The sequence below is a fragment of the Canis lupus genome, chromosome 27, assembly GCF_011100685.1.
Source record: "Canis lupus familiaris isolate Mischka breed German Shepherd chromosome 27, alternate assembly UU_Cfam_GSD_1.0, whole genome shotgun sequence".
NCBI lineage: Eukaryota > Metazoa > Chordata > Mammalia > Carnivora > Canidae > Canis > Canis lupus.
The window spans coordinates 27,285,423-27,308,594 of NC_049248.1; the positions used below are offsets into that span (position 1 = coordinate 27,285,423).

General features: G+C 35.4%; 1 protein-coding gene across 8 annotated transcripts in view; it reads left to right on the plus strand.

Moving 5' to 3' along the window:
* Positions 1–23,172, plus strand: part of CCDC91 (coiled-coil domain containing 91) — a 332,875-nt gene that overhangs the window by 307,993 nt on the left and 1,710 nt on the right. For 2 of the 8 annotated variants that reach the window (XR_005379980.1, XM_038577156.1), the window contains one exon: positions 2,288–2,987. The exons of the other annotated variants lie outside the window; for them this stretch is intronic. Coding sequence is in view for 1 of the 2 variants with exons in the window: in XM_038577156.1 (XP_038433084.1) it covers positions 2,288–2,347 (60 nt within the window). In the remaining variant the exon portion in view is untranslated. Of the gene's footprint in view, positions 1–2,287; positions 2,988–23,172 lie in introns of those variants that run through there. 8 annotated transcript variants of the gene reach the window in all.

Consider the following 23,172-nt stretch of genomic DNA (forward strand, 5'->3'; position numbering starts at 1 on the left):
TTCTCTAGTTCTCAAGTCTGATTTAAGAGTGGAAGAGATGCATTCTAGTTAGATGTACAGGGAATATGGATATGTCCTCTTGGAGAATTCAAAATTAATGCCATTTCTCTTCCCAATTCCTGCATTTTCTTTTCCAATGTCATTGACTCTGTCAAGCAAGATGCGTTTAGTGAGGCCAGGTATCTGGCACTATAAAAGGTATTGTGGGATAAAGCGGCGGTTGACCAAACATAATTAATGGGACTAAGCCAGCTTGCTGACGTGTTTTTTTTTAATAAAGTTTTATTAGAACACAGCTACATCCATTTGTTTATGTATTACCTATGGCTGCTTATATCCTACAAGAACAGAGTTGAGTAATTGTGACAGAGACCATATGGTCTGAAAAGCCTGGATTATTTACTATCTGGCTCTCTACCAAAAAGTTTGCTAGCCCCTATATAAATCATGTCCCCCATTCCCATAAAGTTTATGAATTAATTGGATTTATTGTGAAAACATGGAGTAATTGGCAAATCAGTAAATACCAAATTGTATGATACTGAAGAACATAGATACCACAGAATAGTTATTGGTTGGGAAATAAATCTCATTTACAAAGGAGCTAATGATTTTAAAATGTTGAAATGTGTAGAAATTCCTTGTACTGCCTTTCCTTGATCATTCTGTGCTTTTCTTTGTCAAGTCCCAGATATGCTATGAAATTAAAAGAAATTTAAAACTTTATTAGCAAAGCTAAAGTCCTCCATAATCCCCCAAGTAGATGTGCTAGAGAAATAGCACAAGATTCTTAAGATCACAACATGCCTAACATATCACTGATCCTCAGCTATGTTTAAATAAATGAAAGAACATGCAAACTATAAAGGAAGAGAAGTTCTGTGCAAATAATAGCTAATGTTATTGAGTATTCAAAATGTGCCTCCTTCGAATGGTGTTTCTCAGCAGTAAAGAAACTGGCTTTTTTAAGATTAAATGGTAGCCAGAATGTAAACTACTCTGCTTAGTGTCTGACACATGGCACATTGTAACCGCTTAATAAGTTTTTACTGTCACTATTTAGAGGAAATTGTGTATTTTCTTTCAGACATAGTACTCATTATACTGAGGTGCATGAAAATAAGTAAAGCCCGTAAGTTAACCCTTGATTGTCTCACTCTCAAATACTAAGAAAACATCTGTATTTAGAAAATACATAACAGAGTGAGTCACAGTAGTGTAAAACCAGCTAATTCATCAGTATAGAAACGTCTTTTTTTAAATTTTGTTGCACTGATTATTAATAACTTATTAATATATTTTAAGCAGCAAGAGAAATTAGCTATAATACATGAGGTTGTACCTACTAGCTGCTTCCTTTTATAAGAACTTTTTATTTTAGTTTAACATAAACTAGAAGACCACCACTCCATGGATTTTCACAAAGAAAGCACACCTGTGTAACCAGCACTGAGGTCAAGCAGAATATTGCCAACATCTCAGCCCACCCCTTCCCATGGCTCTTTTCCATCACTACTACTCTCCCAAAGGGAACCACTCTCCTGTCATAGTCTTTACATAGCGCTCTAAATACTAATTGGGGAGATGCTAGCATGTTCTTTTAATAAGTATACAGATTCTGTTAGGCCTTTGAGAACAATCTGTCATTTTAAGTAGAGAATAGGCTTCTGACTGAAATATTTTATGCTAAATATGTAGAGTTCTTTTTACATCATCAGTAATGTGCTTTGACATGTTTAATATGAAAGCCTTCAGGGGCAGGCAATTATTTTCCTCTTCTTAAAACAGAGAGTAAAGCAGGGTTTAACTACATGAAAAAGTTCATGATTAACAACAGCAGACATAGTCAGTTGAAGTCTCACTAGGATGCCCATTAGTCAATTGTGCAAACTTAGCTAGACCTGAAGATGTAGAAGGTGAATTTGAATGACTCTCTGTTCTACCATCATCCAGTACATTCAGGTAATTTTATTTTTTTGTATTTTTCACTAATGTCTGTGAAGAAATTCATATCTCCCCTTCCTTCTCTGCTCCAAAGGCCATAGTAATATACCCTGACAGTTACTTCTGTAGTCCAAATAATGTATGAATGAATATCCAAGAAAATGCTTTGAAAGCTATCAAGTTTTCTATTTTGTAGAGTTATTTCCCCGACCTAATTTTTCTTTGTTTTACTTTATGTTGTATGTTTTTAAATGACTTAAAACAAACAAACAAAAAAGGAGGTTATTACAGTTCTTGTTCCCAAATGTTTAGTTTGGCATCTGATGCAAGGCCTCAATTGCAGGCTCAAGTGCCAGAAGCTCAGGCTGAAAACAAGAATGTGGTGGGCAGGCTTGAGATTTGAATTCAAGAGGAGTGTTTATATTTTCCCAAGAGCCTCATTAACAACCGAAGTCCTGAATGTTACTACCAACGCATTTTAACTGCCTGACTTCTCTGTTTTGTGAAGTAGAGTGTCATCTTATATATCCACGTCTTTACTTTCTCTTCCCTGTCAACTGCCTTGGAAGCTCCAAAAGAAAGGTGAACAGTAAATCCTCATCAACTGCAAAGTTGTGATTTTGTCACAGTCATGGCACATAATCACACAACGGAGTTTAAGTTTTGAATAGTTTCAAAATTAGAAACAACTGAAATGTCCATCAGTAGAGGACTGGTTAAATGAATTATGTTACAGTGGAATGCTGCACACCATTAAAAGAATATTTAATTCTTTTGTTGATATCTACATTTGTTGATATGGCTATAAAATGTCCTGAATAATAATATCACCTTGTATATTCAAATATATTTGGCTATATCTCTCTATATATATATGTTGTCTTGGAAAATATATATAAACAAGTAAAAGACAAAAGTGATTAATTGTCTTCTCTCAGAGGTAGAATGGGAAATATGTTGCTTCCTGATTTATACTTTTTATTTAAATATGTAATATATCAATTGTGTCATAGCTTTAAGAAGAGAAAACCAATTTAAATAGATAGTTGTGTTGTTTTGTGTCTTTTTTACATGTCTAATATTTCAACCCTTTTTTTTTTCTTTTTAAAATATATTCAGAATCCTCTCCAGAGCTTTGACTGTAGGGGCATACAGGTTTGACTTGGGTGTTCTAGACAAGAATAGGCTAAAGTTTTGCTTTTCCATTTGAACCATTCCACAGTAGAAGGAAATGCTGACCAATGAAGTCAATGCCAAGATTGACAGTGGCATGAAGGTCAGAGAGTTCTTTAGCTCAGTTTCTTGCTCATTCATATGGGTCTGTTTTGTAGCTTTAATAGGATTAAAGAAACATTTACACTGAGGCTTTAGGAGAATTTTCACACTGCTTAACTCACTGAACAATATAAAGCCACAAGATTAAGGATGGGATTTATGTAAAGTCAGTAGGGTAAAATGAGTGCACCTTGTTTTCTCCTTGCTGAGAAAGCACCCCAAGACAGTGGGGACACATGCATAATATGTGTAGGCAAGGGCATGTTTCTCAGGGAAACATGTGATGTAACTTAAAGTTCTGTCTTTTTAAGACAAAAAGCAAGTCCAATCACCAGTGGTTTATTGAAAACAAGACTGATGTGGAAAATAATTTGCCTCTCAAATATTATCTTTATTTGTATTTGCTTCATCTTCCATATATTCTTCATTTTCAACTGTGCATTTCCCTGCCTTTAGAGTACCAGAAAGATTGAAGTTCTTTTTTCTGACTGCAATTCAGAGACTCATATTGCCTCTTGTAATTTAGGTGAATATTGACTTGCTTCAACAGTTATCTGAACTGGAGATAAGATTAACACCCTCGGGAAATTGACAACGCTAAGCAATAGTACCTAATTAGGACCTGTGGCAGGTTGTAGTTTTCAAAAATGACCATAGCCATGTTCCCAGTCCAACATTCTCTTGCTATATGGTCAATAAGCAGAGTCTGTTTCTCTTCATCTTGAACCTGGGGTTGAACTTTGTACCTGCCTCAACAAATTGGATCTGATGGATGTGACACTGAGTGATTTTGAGGCTAGATCAAACAAGGCAATAAGGCTTCCACCTACCCATTTTTCTCCTTTGGCATAATCTAACCATTGTGCTGTGACAAAATTCAGGCTAGCCTATTTGGAGGAACCACATGGAAAACCCACATGCAAAGGAGCTGAAACTTCCAACCTCCAGCCGGCATCAACCACCAGATGTGAGCCCTCAGATGATTCTAGCTTCTAACTTTCAGGTCTTCTAGCTGAGATCCCAAATATTATGGAGCAAAGGCAAGCTGTTAGAGTTGTACCATATTCAGATCACTAATACACAGAGTTCATGAGCATAATAAATGGTTGTTTTAGGATAATTTATTTCGCCACCATAGTAACTGGTACAGGGCCACTTCTCCACTTAGAGAAGAAGGTATCTGTAGACAAGGGCATAATTCTTTTTGAGAGATAATTTTGTATCTCCATGGTGTGGCTTGGATTTAAAGAGTAATTTTTTAAAAGCATATGTAGCTAATGTGGCAATGCACAGAGAAGAATGACCAGAGGACTGGTTATTAAAAAGTACTTGAGCAAACAGATCTTATGCATTCAGAAACCACCAAAAGTCTCCATTAGGTCCCATTAGGTGCTCCTTGTGATTCCAGGCTGTTTCAGGATTTGGAATATTATCTAGACTGATGGAGCAATCCAGAATACTGCCTTTCAGAGATTTCAACATGCCATTACCTAATTCTTCTAGTTTCAGAAGTACAAAATGGGCACTGCTAGAAAGCAGCTGGGAGCTCTCGCTGCATTAAATCTGACAAAGCTGAGAAAATGAACGGTTCTCAAAACAATTTTCAGTGATAGAAATGAAGAAGCTGGACAGAGTTTTTCATATTATCGTTTTGTTATAAATTTCAAAATGTGTATAATTTTCAAGTAATTTCATAAATTATTGTTACTAGTTCTTTTACTCCCCCATTCATCTTGATTATATCTATGTACTGTAAAGATAAAGGCACTGTGTTATACATTATTTATGGATGCAAACATCTTTTTCACATGCTATTTTATTAATTGATGACGAAAATTTAAAGAATACCATAACTAGTGTACTGAGCACTTTATAAAATAACTTGCAGTTTCTTTTACTCATTTTAAATCTCTTGTACATAGAGATACCTGGGTGGCTTAGTCAGTTAAGCATCTGATTCTTGATTTCAGTTCAGATCATGATCTCATGGTCATAAGATCAAGCCCTGCATCAGGCTCCATGCTAGGCAGGGAGTCTGCTTAAGATTCTCTCTCTCCTTCTCCCTCTGCCCCCCTCCTCTTGCCTTCTTCTCTATCTCACTCGCTCTCTCTTAATAAATAAATAAATAAATAAATAAATAAATAAATAAATAAATAAATCCCTTGTACATATTATTTTTGTGAAGGCAAAAATACCATTTGAGGGCAGCCCCGGTGGCTCAGCGGGGGCAGCCCCAGTGGCTCAGCAGTTTAGCGCCGTCTTCGGCCCAAGGCATGATCCTAGAGACCCAGGATCAAGTCCCATGTTGGGCTCCCTGCATGGAGCCTGCTTCTCCCTCTGCCTGTGTCTCTGCCTCTGTGTGTGTGTGTGTGTGTGTGTGTGTGTCTCTCATGCATAAATAAATAAAATCTTAAAAAAAAATATCATTTGACTGTTCAAAATTTTGAAAACAAATTTAGTAATTACCCATTCTTATTTTGTTCTTTATTCAGCAAACATTTAGTCAGTCCTTATTATGTATCAGGTACTGCTCTAGACCTTGGAGAGACAGAACTATATACATCAAGTCCCTGTTTTCCTAGGGTTTTCTTAGGGACCCTACATATTAGTGAAGCATAAGGCTGACAATAAACAAATGTGTGATATTTGAGGATGTTAAATGCCTTGGGGATCAGAGTGAAGAGCAGGTGTGCTATATTTTAGATAAAGTGCATGGAAGAGGCCTCGGTGATGAACTGATGTTGGCATTTAGGAAGAGACCTGAATGTACAGAGTGATGAAGTCACACAGTCATCTGGAAGGATATTCCACATGGAGGGAACACCAAGTACAAAGGGCTGATGTAGAAGGGCGCTTGTTTATATTTGAGAAAGGGCAAGGAAGACAGGGTGGCTGGAACCAAGTGAGCAAGGGGAAGACTGCAGGGAGATCAGAAAGATGTGCCAAAAGGAAAGTGAAAAAAAATGACTCCGTCCAAGTTACGAATATCTCTGTCAAATGCTGCTGATGTGTCCAGTAAAATGTGGACTTAAAATGAGCAGTCCTTAACTAATATAATATCAGATGAGCTCACATTGAAGGGACTTTAAAATCGTAATTTAATCTCTAACAAGGTATCAGATTTGTAATTAGTGTTTTTTAATTTTAAATATACGTATTTCAGTACAAGTTTTAAGCATAAGATATTGCTAAGATAAAAATAAGGAAACAGTGGTTAAGTATAGAAGTTTAAAGAAAGAGAAGGAATAGTGTAAAAACTCCAGATTGTTAAAGAGTACATTTGTACTTTTTTTTTAATAAATGATGTGGGATATATTTGGGATACATCTAAAAACATAACTAATTGTTCTATTTATGATGTCAAGTATAATACACTGGAAATTCCATCCTTTATAACCATGTAACTTATGATAAAAAAAAAAACCTTTAGATAATGGGACGCCTGAATGGCTCAGCAGTTAAGCATCTGCCTTTGGGTCAGGGTGTGATCCCAGCATCCGGGATTGAGTCTCGCATCAGGCTCTCTGCGAGGAGCTTGCTTCTCCCCCTGCCTATGTCTCTGCCTCTCTCTGTGTGTCTGTCATTAATAAATACATAAAATCTTAAAAAAAAAAAAAAACTTTAGATAGCAACTTAAAAATGCATAAGGGGGCATACAGGACCAAAATTTTAGAGACCTCGTGCTCGCTTCAGCAGCAAATCTACTAAAATTTTAGAGACCTCTAAATCAAACCAATTTGAAAACAGTGTCACAGATTTGTAAGGTACTGATGTGTAGTTAGTTTTCTCTATTCCATGTAACATGATAAATCTCTAACCTTTATCAGCCATTAAAAAAATGGGTATCCTTGGCCATATGTGTGTCCAAGAAAGTAATATTGGGATGGGGCAGTGTAAGTTCTATTTGAAGAACTCCTTGAAGCAGTAGTCAGTAGCATTCTTTCTTTCAGCAAACTATTAAATATTGACCAAGAAGAAGATGGAATATTACTCAGCTATTAGAAATGACAAATACCCACCATTTGCTTCAACGTGGATGGAACTGGAGGGTATTATGCTGAGTGAAGTAAGTCAGTCGGAGAAGGACAAACATTATATGTTCTCATTCATTTGGGGAATATAAATAATAGTGAAAGGGAAAATAAGGGAAGGGAGAAGAAATGTGTGGGAAATATCAGAAAGGGAGACAGAACGTAAAGACTGCTAACTCTGGGAAACGAACTAGGGGTGGTAGAAGGGGAGGAGGGCGGGGGGTGGGAGTGAATGGGTGACGGGCACTGGGTGTTATTCTGTATGTTAGTAAATTGAACACCAATAAAAAAATAAATTAAAAAAAATAATAATTATTATTGCCTTGCAGTATGTAATATTTGGACACCATTAATTAGTTTTGATAGCCCCAATTCCATATTTTATCTGGGAAATTATACCAATGCATTTCTTTAATATTTAGTATACATTACTTATAAGCAAAACACATGTCTACATGAAGCTTTAATCAAGTTACTTGCTTTTAATTATGGTATAATTCTACTTCAGACTATTTTCATTGAGTCTCTTTTTTGACATTCGTAGAATTGTAACTGCCTTATTCATACTCAAAATCGAACACCTGTAATCTCTTTCATTAGGAGCAAGTTTCCAACACAAGTAATCTTTATTTTTACATTAAATTTGTTCACTCTACCTTCTATTAATAGTTTGCTTCCCTGTGGGGTTGTGTACTATCTTTGAATATTTTCTTCTAAACTAATTGTTCTAGTTTGTGTCCATTTGTCAACTAATTTATGATTAATTTTTTTCAGTAAGTCACACTTAAATATTTGTTGTTGGTAACTATAGTTTTGATATTTTGATTATCTGGTAAATATATTTCTCAATTCTACTTTTCCCTTTTTTGCATTACTGAAGATTATTGAGATGTATGTAATTAAAAATTATATTGTTCTCTTTATAAGAACTTGAGAATATGGAAAATATAGCCATTAAGAGGATCTTTAATACTTATTTACTGTGCTCCCCCTCCCACTTAACTTTTTTGGATAAAATAGAGTAATGAGAATCAGATTCTACAATGTTACTTTGCTGTGATTTCTTTTTCAAACTTTTTTTGAAAGGTGTTTCCTTAGCTTTTCCAACATCTTCACTCTTTGATTAGAATGACAGAAGTATACTTTGTGGTCTTTATCACACACATATTTTGTTAACAATTTATCAAATGTTTTTATATATTCTAGGACCTGAATAGCCTTTTACTAATAGTGTTATTCATTCTTCCAAAACAACTTACTAAGGTTGATTTAAAAAGATAGCCTCCCCCCACAAATATTTTCATTAAACCTTTACTTGTACATTAGTTCAGTGTAACAGTCTGAGCTTACACTCTGAAGCCAGGGGCTTACATGTTCTAAATATGGTTTTTAATACCAATTCTCAGATACAGAATTTTTTTGATATTTTAATTTCCTCATCTGTAAAATAGAAGTGATGATCATAATTTAGTCAGTTCTTATTTTCCATTCTACTTTTGAGACTTCTTCTGAAAATACAGCTGACCCCTGAAGAATGCAGAGATTATAGGTGTTGACATTCCACACAGTTGAAAATCCACATATACCTTTTGACTTCCCAAAAACTTAATCACTGATAGCTTACTGTTGCCCTTATCAATAACATAAACAGTTGGTTAACATAGATTTCTTTGTTACGTGTACTATATAAGAGTATTATATACTCTTATAATAGTGTAAGCTAGAGAAAGGACAATGTTATTAAGAAGGGGGCACCTGGCTAGCTCAGTTGGAAGAGCATTCAACTTATCTAGGGGTCATGAGCTTGACCCCACACTGGGTATAGAGGTTACTTAAAAATAAATAAACAAACTTTAAAGAAAAAAAAGAAAATCATAAGGAAAACATTTTTGCAGTACTATACTATAAAAAATCCACATATAATTGGACCCATATATTTCAAACCCGTGTTGTTCAAGGGTCAGCTGTATGAAATTAACCTGATGAAATGAGGGAAGAAATGCTAAGTCCTAATATTAATACTTTGTGCCACTTTTTGTGCAGAGTTTTATACCAGGGACCATTGTAGGTTGTTAGCTTTTTGACCAAGGAAGCTATGTGGAATGATCATCAAATAGTGAAATAAAGTTCCCCAAGAGAAGTAAATGCCAGTCAGTTCTTTGTTTTCTGGAACTTCATCCCCACTTTTTGATGATTGCTCCACATGGTTCCTCAGTCAAAAAGAGCAGTTGTAATTTTGTTTCCTACATGTAGGGTACATGTAGAAACTGTCAATGATACTCCCAATGTCCTTTTCCTGCTGCCCTTACCTAAATAAGACTCAAATATGTCTTTTCTTAACTAGGTTTCAAAAATCCTTTAAAAATAAATACTGCTTTGGTCATTTTTACACCAATCCACGAACTAATGGACTTTTGGCAATTCCAGATTCAATGCTACATCAGAGGAAGACTTTTATGGCAGAGTGTCTAAAATCTGCGTTAGTGTGGTGGTCTTCCTCTCTTAAATATCATCCCTAACTTTTCCCAGTTTCTCAGCCAATAATAGTCCAGCCCTACTTTGGGTTCCATGCTCAGCATAGAGTGTGCTTGTCCTTCTCCCTCTGCTCCTCCCCTGATTCTCTCTCTCCAATAAGTAAATAAATTAAACCTTAAAAATACCTATATGTGTTTATACACATATATATGTACATACTATTAAAAATAATGGTGAGGGATACCTAAGTGGCTCATGTCAGGGTCCTGGGATCAAGCACCACATCAGGCTCCCTGCTCAGCGGGGAGTCTGCTTCTCACTCCCCCTCTCCCCAACTTGTGTTCTCTCTTGTTCTGCTCTCTCTCTCTCTCAAATAAATAAATCTTTAAAACAATAAAATAAAAAACTAAAAGCATGATGAACAGTAAATGAGCGTCAAATAGCGAGTGTGAAACTGATAGAGATTTAATATAAATATGTACGTATCAGAAGGTCTGTTCTGCTTATCAGAGTTAATCTGCAGAATCAGCTTGGAGTTTCCTAAGAACAAAACTATCATATTTTACATATAATATTCATAAGTTTAAATTGATTAGGAGTTTTATATTTCCAGACATCCTAAGTGAACTTGTTTGTCTAGGCAAAATTTTATTCCTATAGTTTAGAATCTATCCCCATTACATGCTTTTTCAATATTTTTAGGGTTTTTTCTTTTTTACACTTCTAGTTTGTGAATGCAAATACTCTTATGTAGCAGAGGAAAAAAAGACACTTGCCATTGAAACTTGAATATATATATGTTAAGGTGATCAATATAACCTGATCATTATGATTATTTTATTTTTAATTTTTAGCATTCATATACTCAAGCTATTACAGGAGATTTTATTTCATCAGTTGTTCTTCAGTCCCCACATTACGATGGCCAACTTGCTGGAAATTTTAGTCTCATTCACTTAATATTTTGAGCTTATCCTCAAATTCTTTAGCTCATACTCTAAAAAGTAAATTTTGGTTTCTGATTTGATGGTAGTCATGCACAGTATAAAGTTGGTATATATCTCACTGGGATCTATATTTGTCTCCTAATAAGAAAAACTAGAAATAACAGCATCAGTAAGTCCAGAGGCAAGCAATTTAGAGCTAGGACGGAAGCTTAACAAAATTATAAAATGATTCAGGATCCTTCTATTTTTGTGCTTTTTCTATCTTTAGCACTGGCTTACATTTTTAAGGCTACAGAATAGTAGCTGGAGCTCCAGTAAACACATTTGTGATGAAGGAGAAAGGAAAAATGGAAAAATTAAAGGAAAAAGAATTTGGGACAGGTGTCTGTCCCATTTTTAAGGAACTCTTCTAAGAGATCCTACCCAGCAACTTACACTCTCATGTCTTGAGCTACCCCTAGCTGGAAGGGAGTCTTGGGAGTGATGGCTTGAGGATGTTCATATCGTTCCTGGAACTAAACTGGAATTTTATTGGAGAGAGAGTTCATACGCTTTGCCATAATCCCTGACTTCTGATATCTTCTGTTTGGTGGGTGTTTAATGTTAGGTATTTTTCAGCATCTTCTATTTGAGCAGGTGCTCTTGCCATTTTTAGGCAATAATATCCAACTTTAGCTTTCTTAATTGAAAGCAAACTTCCTTTACTCGTTTACAAGGAGGATGGTGAGGGTTTTCTTACATTCCTTGATCCAGCTGGGAGGCAGCAAGGTATTTTAAGAGGACTGACTTGGTGTTTTCCCACTTGGTTTCCTCAGAAGGATAAATCTGTTTTAAAATATGCCAGACAGATGGTATTTTTTTCCTTAAGACCTCACTGATCAAGTACACATCATAAAATTTTGAATGAAGAGTAGGAGCAGTCCTGTATATTAAAAATGAGAGAAAAAAGTCTATTCACACTAACTTCCATTTAATTAAATGGTGTTTTGTTCCATTGGCTTGATTTTGAATACTGAGGATTTCCTAATGGGAATCAGTTATGCATCATGGCTGTAGCGCATCTCACACTGTGTACTTGGCCAGTTGTATTAGTAGTAATGGGGATGTGAAAGTAAGCAAATGAAGACTGTCTTAGTCTCAAAGGTAAAACTAGGTGAGATCTGTACCATACAATGCCTTTATGAATTACATTTGCCTTTTCTTTTGTTACGGACCTAGCAGGAAGTAGTCTGTTGTTTTTACATATGGTCACTGAGGTTTGTAAATTAAGGCAGTGATTTCTTATATGATGTATTTAATGTGCTAGTTTTTCTTTAAACACTTCTGTTGCATTTTCAGGGAAGTATTTGTATATTAATATAAGAGAAACTTTCCAGAACCTGTTTAGAAAGAGAAGATAATTACATGGTTTAATGACTATCTGTGGGGCTTAGGCATCTTGACAGGTTTTTGCATGAGTGTATGCAATGCAAGAAACTCTTGCATGTTTTATAGCACAACAGATATTATGGCAAGGACCCGAGTCATAACTGAAGTTCTTATCTGAGAAGACAATGTGGTATTGTGATTCAGGGAATAGGTTTGGTGTCATACAGCTGGATTTGAATCCTGGCCCTGCCACTCACCCCAGTTATCAGTCTCTAAGCCTCAGTGTCCTCATTCATAGAGTTCCAAAAGAATAAAAATAACATAATACAATGTTTCCCATTGATGCCCTGCATTTAATGTAATCTCCCCACTTTGAGCCTGGGCTGGACTGAGAGGAAATGAAAAGATTATATAGCTTCTGTCTTGGGTGCTTTCTCATTCTCTTGGTGTTCTTTTGATCCCTCTCATTCTCTCTTGGATTGCTTGCTTTGGGAAGTCAGCTGCCATCACATTAGCAACTTTGCTGAGGGGCCTCACCTGAGCTCTGTTACAAATGTATATTTTGAAGCATGTCCACAGCCACTGAGGGAACTTGGAAGCAGGTTCTTGCCCAGTTGAACTTTGACTTGACTACAGCCTAGCTAAGTACTTGATTGCAACCCCTAAGTAGAGACCATGAGCCAGAGGCACTCAGTTAAGCAGAACCCAGTTCCCTTGCCCAAAACTGTGAGATGATAAATATTTGTTGTTTTTTGCTTTAAACCATTAGATTTGGGGTGATATGTTACACAATAAGAGACAACTAATACAACACATAAAGAGGTTCACCTGTGCATGGCAGGTAGCAAGCACTACCTATCGAGAATTCGTAACACTAATCTCAAAACAAGAAAAGATAATACTTAATTCCACATTACAGGGTTATCGATCATGCATTGTAAATCATCTTTAGTATATGTGTGCACAGAGCTCCCAAATAAACCTTGTGGACAGTCACTTGCCTATTTTTGTAGATTGACACATATAAGGCAAATTGTATCAGTCATCTGAGATTTTAAGATAGGATGGAGAGACAGGAACAAGAGGTCATGTAATTCTTTCTTCTGCTTCAAAATAAGATGAAATATATGTTGCTGAAGATCAAAACAAAAGAGGAGATAGAGAGTAATTAGCAGATATTATTCCTTATAGTAACACAAAAGAATTGCTAAAAATATTTAAAAAGAAGAATTGATAAAAATACAAGAGTTTGTGTTTGTTACTTAAACATTTTATTACTTAACAGTATTTGTTTAGGATCCTCATGTTTATTTAATTCACAAAAAGGTCATCCTACATATTGCAATATTTGCAGTAACCAAGTTCTTGAAAAAATATGTAGAGAAAGATTATTTCACTGTTTGGGAGCATGTAACAAATTGTATTAAAAACTTTGTGTGGAATGTCATATTAAAATCAGTTAGTCTGCCTTGCCAGAATCAATCTATCTTATATTTGAGATAAACACTCTGCTTGCCAATGAATTCTAGAAAGTAGAATATGGAACTTATTAATGGGGAAATATAACCTTATAGTTTAGAGCCCTAAGATAGAATTTCTGCATAACTACTATTACAGTTTATCTACCTTTACCTTTTTTCCAAAATTTCCCTAGATCAATGGCTTTCATTTTTTACGTTGTTTTGGAAATTTTAAGGTTTTCTTTGGAAATTGTCACAGGAGTAAAGCAGTTGTTACCAGAATCCCTCCCCCCACCCCAAATTCATTGAATTTCACATATAGAAGTTCATACCATAAAGTCTATTGCCTACCAGGCAAGTCAGAGTAAAATCTTTTTTTCTTTTTTTTTTAAATATTTACTCACTATTACAGTACATCCTTTTCTGGCCAACTGTTTTAAGATCGAATAAGGTTGTATTCCAAGGTGGTTTGCTTGCACATCAGAGTCTGGAATGCATATTGGTTTATTCTGTCCAGATGATTTAGCGAAGAGCAGAAATGAATATTCCCATTTCCCAGTGGATTCTTATGGCAGTTTGAGATAAAAAGGCAGAACTGCCCAAATATGTAGAACTTATTTTAGATGATTCAAATACAGAGAATTTACTTACCCCAAGACATCTTAAAACAAAACAAAACAAAGCAAAAAAACAATCCTTTAGTTGTGGCCAATAGAGTTTAAGTCTCTTTATACCCGTTTTTCATTTACTATAAAAGAGCATCTGTAATTCATCTTGGGCATGGTAGAAAATTACACAACTTCTTTATATGTTGACATTTTTTAACTCTATAAATAGTCAGATAGACTTGAAATACCCTTTAAAATTGAAAAGTATTCTCAAAGAGAAAAGGAGATGTGAACCTTGGATTGAAAGTCTTCATGGGTCATGAATGATGGCCTGCAAATGTTCTGCGAAAGAGGTTGGGCCTACATTTCTGAACTTCAAGGTTGAGGCAACTGGCACTGCCTTAGTTCAAACCACTGTCCTGACATTATATCGAAACTTTTAGAGTCAGAGTTATTCTAAACATGTACTTTATATAACATTATTATCCTAAAGTTGGTTCAAAGTCTCTTTCAACATGATTTAAAATAATGACATAGCTATAGTCCCAGAGAGGAGATTTCATGTCTAAACTCAAGCTTTATATACAGTATATCCCTCTTGCAATTGAATTTGCTTCTCTGAAAATATAAAGAAAAGACTATTTTAAAAGAGAAACTCTATATGGTTAGTGTACTAATAATAAAACAGATACCATAGAACCTCCCTTAATGCAACTAGTAATATTACAGAGAAGTCTATATTTCCTTAGGCTAAATTGATGAAAAGCAGAATTTGAGGATACAGAAGAAAAGTAAAGAGGGTAGTGTTTAGAGCAAAAATGTTTAAATGTTACACAATAAAAGTAATCACCACTCAAGAATAACTTGCTCTTCTTCAAGTCTATCAGCCCTTATTATGATGATTTCATAAAACATACCAGACCATTATAGTTATGTTCGCATATTAAGTTTTAAAGTCAGTCCATAATCCACTTCCTTCATGTCTATACCAGGGCTAAGAGTGGTGATGTCATTGCACCCAGAATAGTTCTCAGCACCTACTAGGGATGAGTCTTACCTATCCATTGTCAAAAACTCAGGGAGACCCTAGAACGCACTTGTTACCTAGGAGGGTTTTTCTTAAGCAAACATAAACTCAGGTTAATACATTTAAATATATTTTTAAAACTATGATTTTTAATTGTAGGAGGACATTTAAGTTTGTGAAATGCATCTCTTAACCACTCAGAGCATCAATTTTCCATAAGTATAAAATGCAGATGTTAGACTAAGAAGTCTCATAATGTCTTTCCACTAAAATTCCGATTATTCATTAAGAGGAAACTCAATCAATATAGTCTTTTTCCAATATTTGCAGTTTGTTTTCAGTCTACAGAAGTTCTCAAGAAAAATTAATATGTGGGGTATTTTCCAAAGTATGCTTTATGCACATGCACAGATAATTTCAAAGTTTAAAAAGTATGACAAGTGTTACTCTACTGTAGCCATTTTGGCAGTTAACAATGCTTATGAGCACAAAAGCTCTGAGAAGTTCTAAGGAAAAGAAACTCTTTTTAATCCTGCATTTCTCAAGCTTACTTAACTAAACAGCATTAAAAAAAAAAAAAAAAAAAAAAACCAGGACATGTGCTACATAAAAATGGTGTTTTGTACATTGTGGGAAACACTCCTCCAGTATGTAAGGACCTCAACAATTTGGAAAAATCATTGTTAGTAGTTTCCTAGGCCTGCTATAACAAAGTACCACAAACTGGATGGCTTAAAACAACAGAAATTTATTTTCATAGTTCTAGAGGCTAGCAGTCTGAAATCAAGGTGTTGGGAGGGCCGCGCTCTCTCTGAAGCTCCAGGGCGTGAACTGTTCTATGCCCTTCTCCTAGCTTCCAATGTTGCTGGCAATCTGATGCATTCCTTCGTTAATAGCCACATCACCCCAGTCTCCACCTCCATCTTCATGTGGTATTCTTCCCCACGTCTATCTCTGTGTTTCTCTGTCTTTTATTAGGACACTAGTGAGTCAATGTAGAGGCCATCCTAATCTGGTATGACCTCATCTTACATTCTAATTATATCTGCAAAGACCCTTTTTCCAAATGAGGTGATACTCACAGATGCGGGAGTTCGGAATTAAATACATCGTTTGGAGGGACACGATTCAACCCATTACAATAGTTATCTGTCAAACCTCATATTCCCATTGCTCCTTAGCCAGATCATGTGTTACAGTGCACCAGGTCTCAATTTTCTGACCTTTCTCTCTCATCTACATTCATTCCATAAAGTCTTCTGTGCTTTAAATGTCTTTAGATACAGATGATTTCCAAATTTGATCTTGTCCTGATCTTGTCCCTGAACTTCAGTCTTATATCCAATATCTGCCATATATGATAGGAGTATACAAACTAACCCTGTCCAAAACAAAATTCTCATTTTCCTGTGGCCACCTTACTCCACTTGCAGCCCATCACCAATAAATGGCAATATTATTCTAAGAATAACCTTTTATTTCTCTCTTCCTTTCATCTACACTCCTAATCCATCAGCAGCTCCAGTTGATCCTTTCGCAGATATGTTCCCAGCCTGATGTGCTGTTAAGCTTCCACTGCCAGCAGTCTGATTAATGTTATATCTTTCCCAAACCAGAAGTCTCCCAACTGGGTTTTCCTCTTCCACTCTTGTCCCACTACCGTCTGTTGTCCCCAGAAACAAAGTGTGATGTTTTTCAAACCTTAAGTATGATCACACTCCTCTTCAAAACTCTGCAATGTCCTCCATGACCTAAAGTGTCCTACATGTTCTGGCTACTGTCTACTTCTTGATCCTTCCTCCTTCTCCCCCTTGCTCATTTTGCTCCAGTTTTATTAAATGTGTTGCCACTCCAGTCAAACCAGATCTGAACCCACATTTTGGACTTTGCTCTTGAAATTTCATCTGCCATAAAATTTCTTTCTTTCCTGATGCTTTTGTGTGGTTCCTATCCTCCCTCATTTCTTTCAGCTCTCTTCATGACCACCTTGTCCATGTGCTGTTCTCTATTCATGCTACCCCAAAAGCTTTCCCCTTGTCTTGGTGAAATGCTACTTTGTCATTTTTATAGTACTGATCTCTACCTGAAAAGTAGTTTTTGTCTCCTCAAACTATTGTATAAATTATGTAAGAACAGAGAATTGTCTGATTCACCACTGTATTTATAGCTCCTAAAATGGTGTCTGGCACATAGTAGGTGCTGGAGAAATATTGAATAAATGAGCAAATGAAAGAATGTATGAATACTCCTAAGCAGGCTTTCTCCACTACATTCAAGCTTCTTTCCTTAGTGTCTCTCGACAGTCTCTTTTTGTGACAGTCTCTTTTTGTTCTAATCTGCTTTCCTACAATTTCTAACCCATCTTCTCTTTGTCTAAGGAGACTCTCTTGATACCCTGAGCGCCTGTTCAAGTCCTGCCTTCATGAACTTTTCACTGCTATCCTCCTGCCATGATCCCTCCCTGTCTCTGATCTTCCATTGGACTCTGTCTTTACATATCAGCACCTAATTTCTCTTCAATTTTTGCATGTGTGTCTCTCCAAAAAGATTGTAAACTTCTTAAGGACAAGGATATTATAATATACTTTTTTTTGCTCAGGCCTCAGAGCAATAATGTACAAATAGTGGTAAATCTTGACTTTTTTTTTATTGATCAACTGATTGAGTAATCGATTAATTGATTGCCTCAATCTCAAATATGTAAATGAAACAACAGCATTAGCGTCTGTTGGGGAGATATATAATAAAGTCAGAAAAAGAGAGGCATTCATATCCAAATAACACCATTAAAAGGTCAGCACTATAATAAATTAAGTGACTGAAGAACTATTTCGTTTCTTATTAAAAGGTAAACAATCTTTCTTATCCAGTATGATGATATTAACTGGAAAATCTGTCTGAGTAATTGCAGTTTCAGATCATCATACTTGACCTTTCTTTAATGCTCATGAAAGAGCTTGTTAATGAATGTGAAAACTGAACCGATAAAACTTACTAAACTGATAACATTTGCTTATGGAATCACTTTCCCCTCAGTGAATTTTATATCCATTGTAGCTTTTTGAAAAAATTAGATCACTTTTTAAAGAATAGTTTAATATAGTGGAGGGCATATTGAGAAGTAACACTGATAAAGGTAAACTCAATACTTTCACATCTCTTTCTATATCTTGTTGGTAGAAGCCCCAAAAGATATTGAAACCACAATTAGTACTAAGTGTATTATATGTATATATATTACACATAAAATACATACATACACAAAAACAGTGTTTCAGATTTTCTGGGATGTAAACAGTGTTCTTAACAGTTCTATTAAAAAGAGCCATATTTATTTGTAATGGACTGAATTGTGCTCTTCAGACCAATAGAAGTTTACCATCCATCATATTGTATTTTGAAATGAAAACTAAGACCTAGAGGTCTTTTTCTCTTTCTTGCTACAGCATGAAATACTAATGGAAATGTAAATCTAATTCAAGGAGTTACTAGGAAGTCACGTGTTCTTTTTTGTTTCCTCCTGACCTATTAACTTTTAGCAAATCGTACCTTTTGAAATGGTTTTCAGCAGTATGCAAACTGAAGTGATGCAAAGAGGGAAGAAAGATTTAAAAGGCCGAGGTGTCTGTTTCAGAGACCTCAGAATTTCCAGGGTTTTTTTCAGCTGAAACAACAGAAAATGGAGGCGAAAACAAAACAGTTAGAGCTATAGTTTTAGGAAAAGATTGTAAACCCATACTCAGAAATGCTTGCCACCACTACTCTGGACATAATATTGTCAGGATGAAGTCATAGAGTACAAATCTTTGACTCACTTTGAAATGAAAGCCACAAATACAGCACTAAGCCCCAATTTTCAAGGGGCAAAAAGAGTTGAATTATTTTACCAAAATTCTTTTGTCTCAATAAAGGATAATAAAGTAATGCCTAATAAAACAGAAACTGTTGAAATTCAGGAACTTGCCTAAAACGTCAGCTTGATGGACTTATTTCAGAGAGAGGAATCTGCCATCTTTATAAGTGAAAAGATCTCAAGTGTTCCTCTTCACAGACATGATTTTTGTATCATGTCCAGGAAGGACTCACCAAAACTGGAAGATCAGCTCTGGGCTCTGGGATGGCCCAATTTATCTTCCTTCCCATAGGGGATCCCCATTGCTCCTTAAAGTGTTGAGTTCCCATTGATTTAATGGATCCTTGCCTTCAGAGGGTTCTGGGGTGGCATGCTGAAAGATATGAAGTGAACCTTGGAGCTGCCTAAAGCCAAAACCAGTATATCCATCATCATATAATCCATTAAGTCCACAGGCAAAAAAGAGAGAAGTGCTTGTTATGCTTAAATAAATCTTTTTGCCCTATGTATACACCTACTTTTTAAAAAATTACAGAGTATTCATTCTGAACGTTTAAATACAGATGATTATTGTCACTTAGCAACAATCACAGGTTGCATGTTAATTATGTGTGTTTGTGCAATAGGCCCTCAGAAGAAGTTTCTCCTCTAATATTCATAAATTCTAAAATATTCAAATTTTATTTTAGTGCAACTCCTGATTATTCTAGGAGGCTTCTAGAAGACTTTGAACTATTAAAGCTAACATTTATGAAACATTGTAAAACACCCTTGAAGCCCCCTCCAAAATGAATCCATGTGTCTTATCCTGCCTGACACCATCCTCTACATACAATTCCGAATACAACCATCCTCCCTGATTACATAATTTCCTTGCCTCAAAAAGAAATGTTCTATTGCTTATTGATGTTAACTCAAAAAAATACACTTTTGAATTTTGCTTGGCTTTTGTGCTATAAGAAAAAGGATATCAGACTATCTCTAGTCTGACCATTTCCCTTCTAAATTCAATTTCATTACAAATGTTCACTAATTTATATTCTCCTGAAATATTTGATGGTATGGTTGGTAATATGTTCATTAATATGTGATACATTAAGATTTATCATAAAGTTGTAGTAATTAAGCCAGCATTATATTTGTGTGGGGGTAGTTGAATTGTCTAGTAGAACAGAATAGGGAACCCAAAGACAGTTTCTGCCCTATTTGGAAACCTGATTCATGATAGAAGTAACATTGCAGATAACATATGCTTTGGCTTAACCAACTCTATAAGATGTACTAACGTAGGTATACAGAGATCTGTGTTGAAGGATGTTCATTATAGCATTGATTTAATAGCAAAAGATTAGGAGCAATCCAAATGTCTATCAATAGAATAATTTTTAAATAAATAATAAAATATCTATTTTATAAATGTATATATAATTATAAATGTACAGTGGAAAATGTATACAGCCATTTGAAAGAAAAAACAGGGAAAACTGATCCTCTCAAACACTGCAGAAGGGACTAATATGTTAGCACCCTTACTCTGGAAAGCAGCTTTGTACTATCTATCACAATTTAAAATTATGCAAATCTTATGATGTAGAAATTTCACCTATTGGAATCTGTCCAAGAGATACCCTTGAATATCTTTTGAAGGGAGTGCACTCAGGTTGTTAATTTCCTCGATGCTTCAAAAACGGGACAAAACTGGAACAAACTTACATGTCTTCATCAGTGGGGAGAGTGGCTACATAAATCGTGGAATACAGTCAAGCAATTTCTTAAAAATGAGGGAAATTTTCCAGTAATAACAGTTGAAACAAGTGATTGTGTGAACCCTCTCATAGTCAACAGTTGTAAGATCTGGACCAAATATATTTTTTTAAGATTTTATTTATTTATTCATGAGAGATAGAGAGAAAGGCAGAGGGAGAAGCAGGCTCCCCGCAAGGAGCCCGATGTGGGATTCAATCCCAGATCCTGGGATCACGCCCTGATGCGGCAGATGCTCAACCACTAAGCCACCCAGGCGTCTCTGGACCAAATATTTTTAAAATCCTGTCTTTACATGCTTGAAAGCATCTGAAAATTAGGTAGAAACCCCTGGGAATGGACTAGACCTGGGTAGTACACTCTTTTGTACTATTTGAATTTGGACCAAGTACAAAATTTTTAATATATATACAAATATGAATATAAATATTCATATCTCAATTTGTTTTACATGTATTAAAATAAAACTTTTAAAATTCACCTTCATCTCCTACTTTTAGATTAGGTCAAGCACACTTTTGCTTTTAGAATTAAACATGGATCTGTCATTTCCTGGTGGATTGATTGCCTAGCTTTGTTTAAGAATTTATTGATTCATGAATGCCTGAGTGGCTCAGCGGTTAAAAGTCTGCCTTCAGCTCAGGGAGTGATCCTAGAGTCCTGGGATCAAGTCCCACATCGGGCACCCTGCATGGAGCCTGCTCCTCCTTCTGCCTGTGTCTCTGCCTCTCTCTCTGTGTCTCTCATGAATAAATAAATAAAATCTTTAAAATAACATAATTTATTGATTCATTCTATCTCAGCAAATATTTTTTGAGTTTCTAACATGTGCCAAACCCCCTTCTAGATGCTGGGATACAATAGTGAGCAAGACAGACAAGATCTCTGCTCATTTGGGGTTTATATTGTAATGAACCAACTTGTTTAATAGACATGTGTAAGCCGAGGCATATATTCACCTGAAGGGATCATCTGAGAGAGGAAGGGAAAAAAAGAGGAAAAAGGATAAATAGAAATCCTATTTCTGTATGTTCACTAAAATCCCAAACTGTTAGAATTGAAAGGAGTAGTAGTAGTAGTGTTCCATTTTTTACATGAGCATTTTGCTAAATGCATTTTTATTAACTAATTTTTCAGATATTTCAACATTTTAACCTTCCAGCTTTTCAGTCATTTTGAATGAATATCAGTGGATTATAAAAGTGGAATTTAACAGAATTCTTGTTTGGACTTTTTTTTTCTTATGTTAAAGAAAGCTTATGGGAAGATTATGTCAGCTTTTGCATAAGTATGACAGGTATATACTGTGAAATGGAATTTACCTGGCTTTTTTTTTTTTTTTTTTGTTCCTTCATTGTTCTATAACCTATAGGCAATGTGTTGTCATTGGTTATTTTTACACCATGGGCAAGTTGACTTTTTTATTGTTTTTTTATTTCAATTCCAGTATAGTTAACATACAGTATTCTATTAGTTTCAGGTGTACAATATAGTGATTCACCAATTCTATACATTACTCATTCTCACCATGATAAATATACTCTTTAATCCCCACCATCTATTTCACCCATCCCCAATCTACCTCCCCCCTGGTAACCATCAATTTGTTCTTTATAGTTAAGAATCTGTTTCTTGGTGTGTCTCTCTGTCTCATATTTTTTTTTCCTTTTGTCCATTTGTTTCTTAAATTCCACATATGTGTCAAATCATATGGTATTTGTCTTTCCCTGACTTATTTCACTTAGCGTTCTACTCCCTAGTTCTATGCATATCATTGCAAATGGCAAGAGTTCATCGTTTTTGTGGCTGAATAATATTCCATTATTATAATATTATTATATATTATTCCATTTATATATACATACACCCACACACACACACACAAACCACATCTTTATCCATTCATTGATGGATACTTGGGCTGCTTCCACTATTTGGCTATTGTAAATAATGCTGCAATAAACATAGGGGTACATGTATCCCCTTGAATTAGTGTTTTTGTATCCTTTAGGTAAATATCCACTAGTACAGTGGCTGGGTCATAGGGCAGCTCTGTTTTTAACTTTTTGAGGAATCTCCATACTGTTTTCCAGAGTGGCTGCACCAGTTTGTATTCCCACCGGCAGTGCATGAGGGTTCATTTTTCTCCACATCCTCGCCAACACCTGTTGTTTCTTATGATTTTAATTTTAGCCATTCTGACAGGTGTGCAGTGAAAACTCTTTGTGGTTTTGATTTGCATTTCCCTGATAATGAGTGATGTTGAGCACCTTTTCATGTATCTGTTGGACCCTGGGCAAATATTTTAGGGCAGAAAGGGAGTTAGAAACTATCTAGATATATTCAATAATCCTTACCATCCAAAAATTTATTTCTTATATGACTTTTATTATTAAACTTTTGTTCACTATATTAATTTG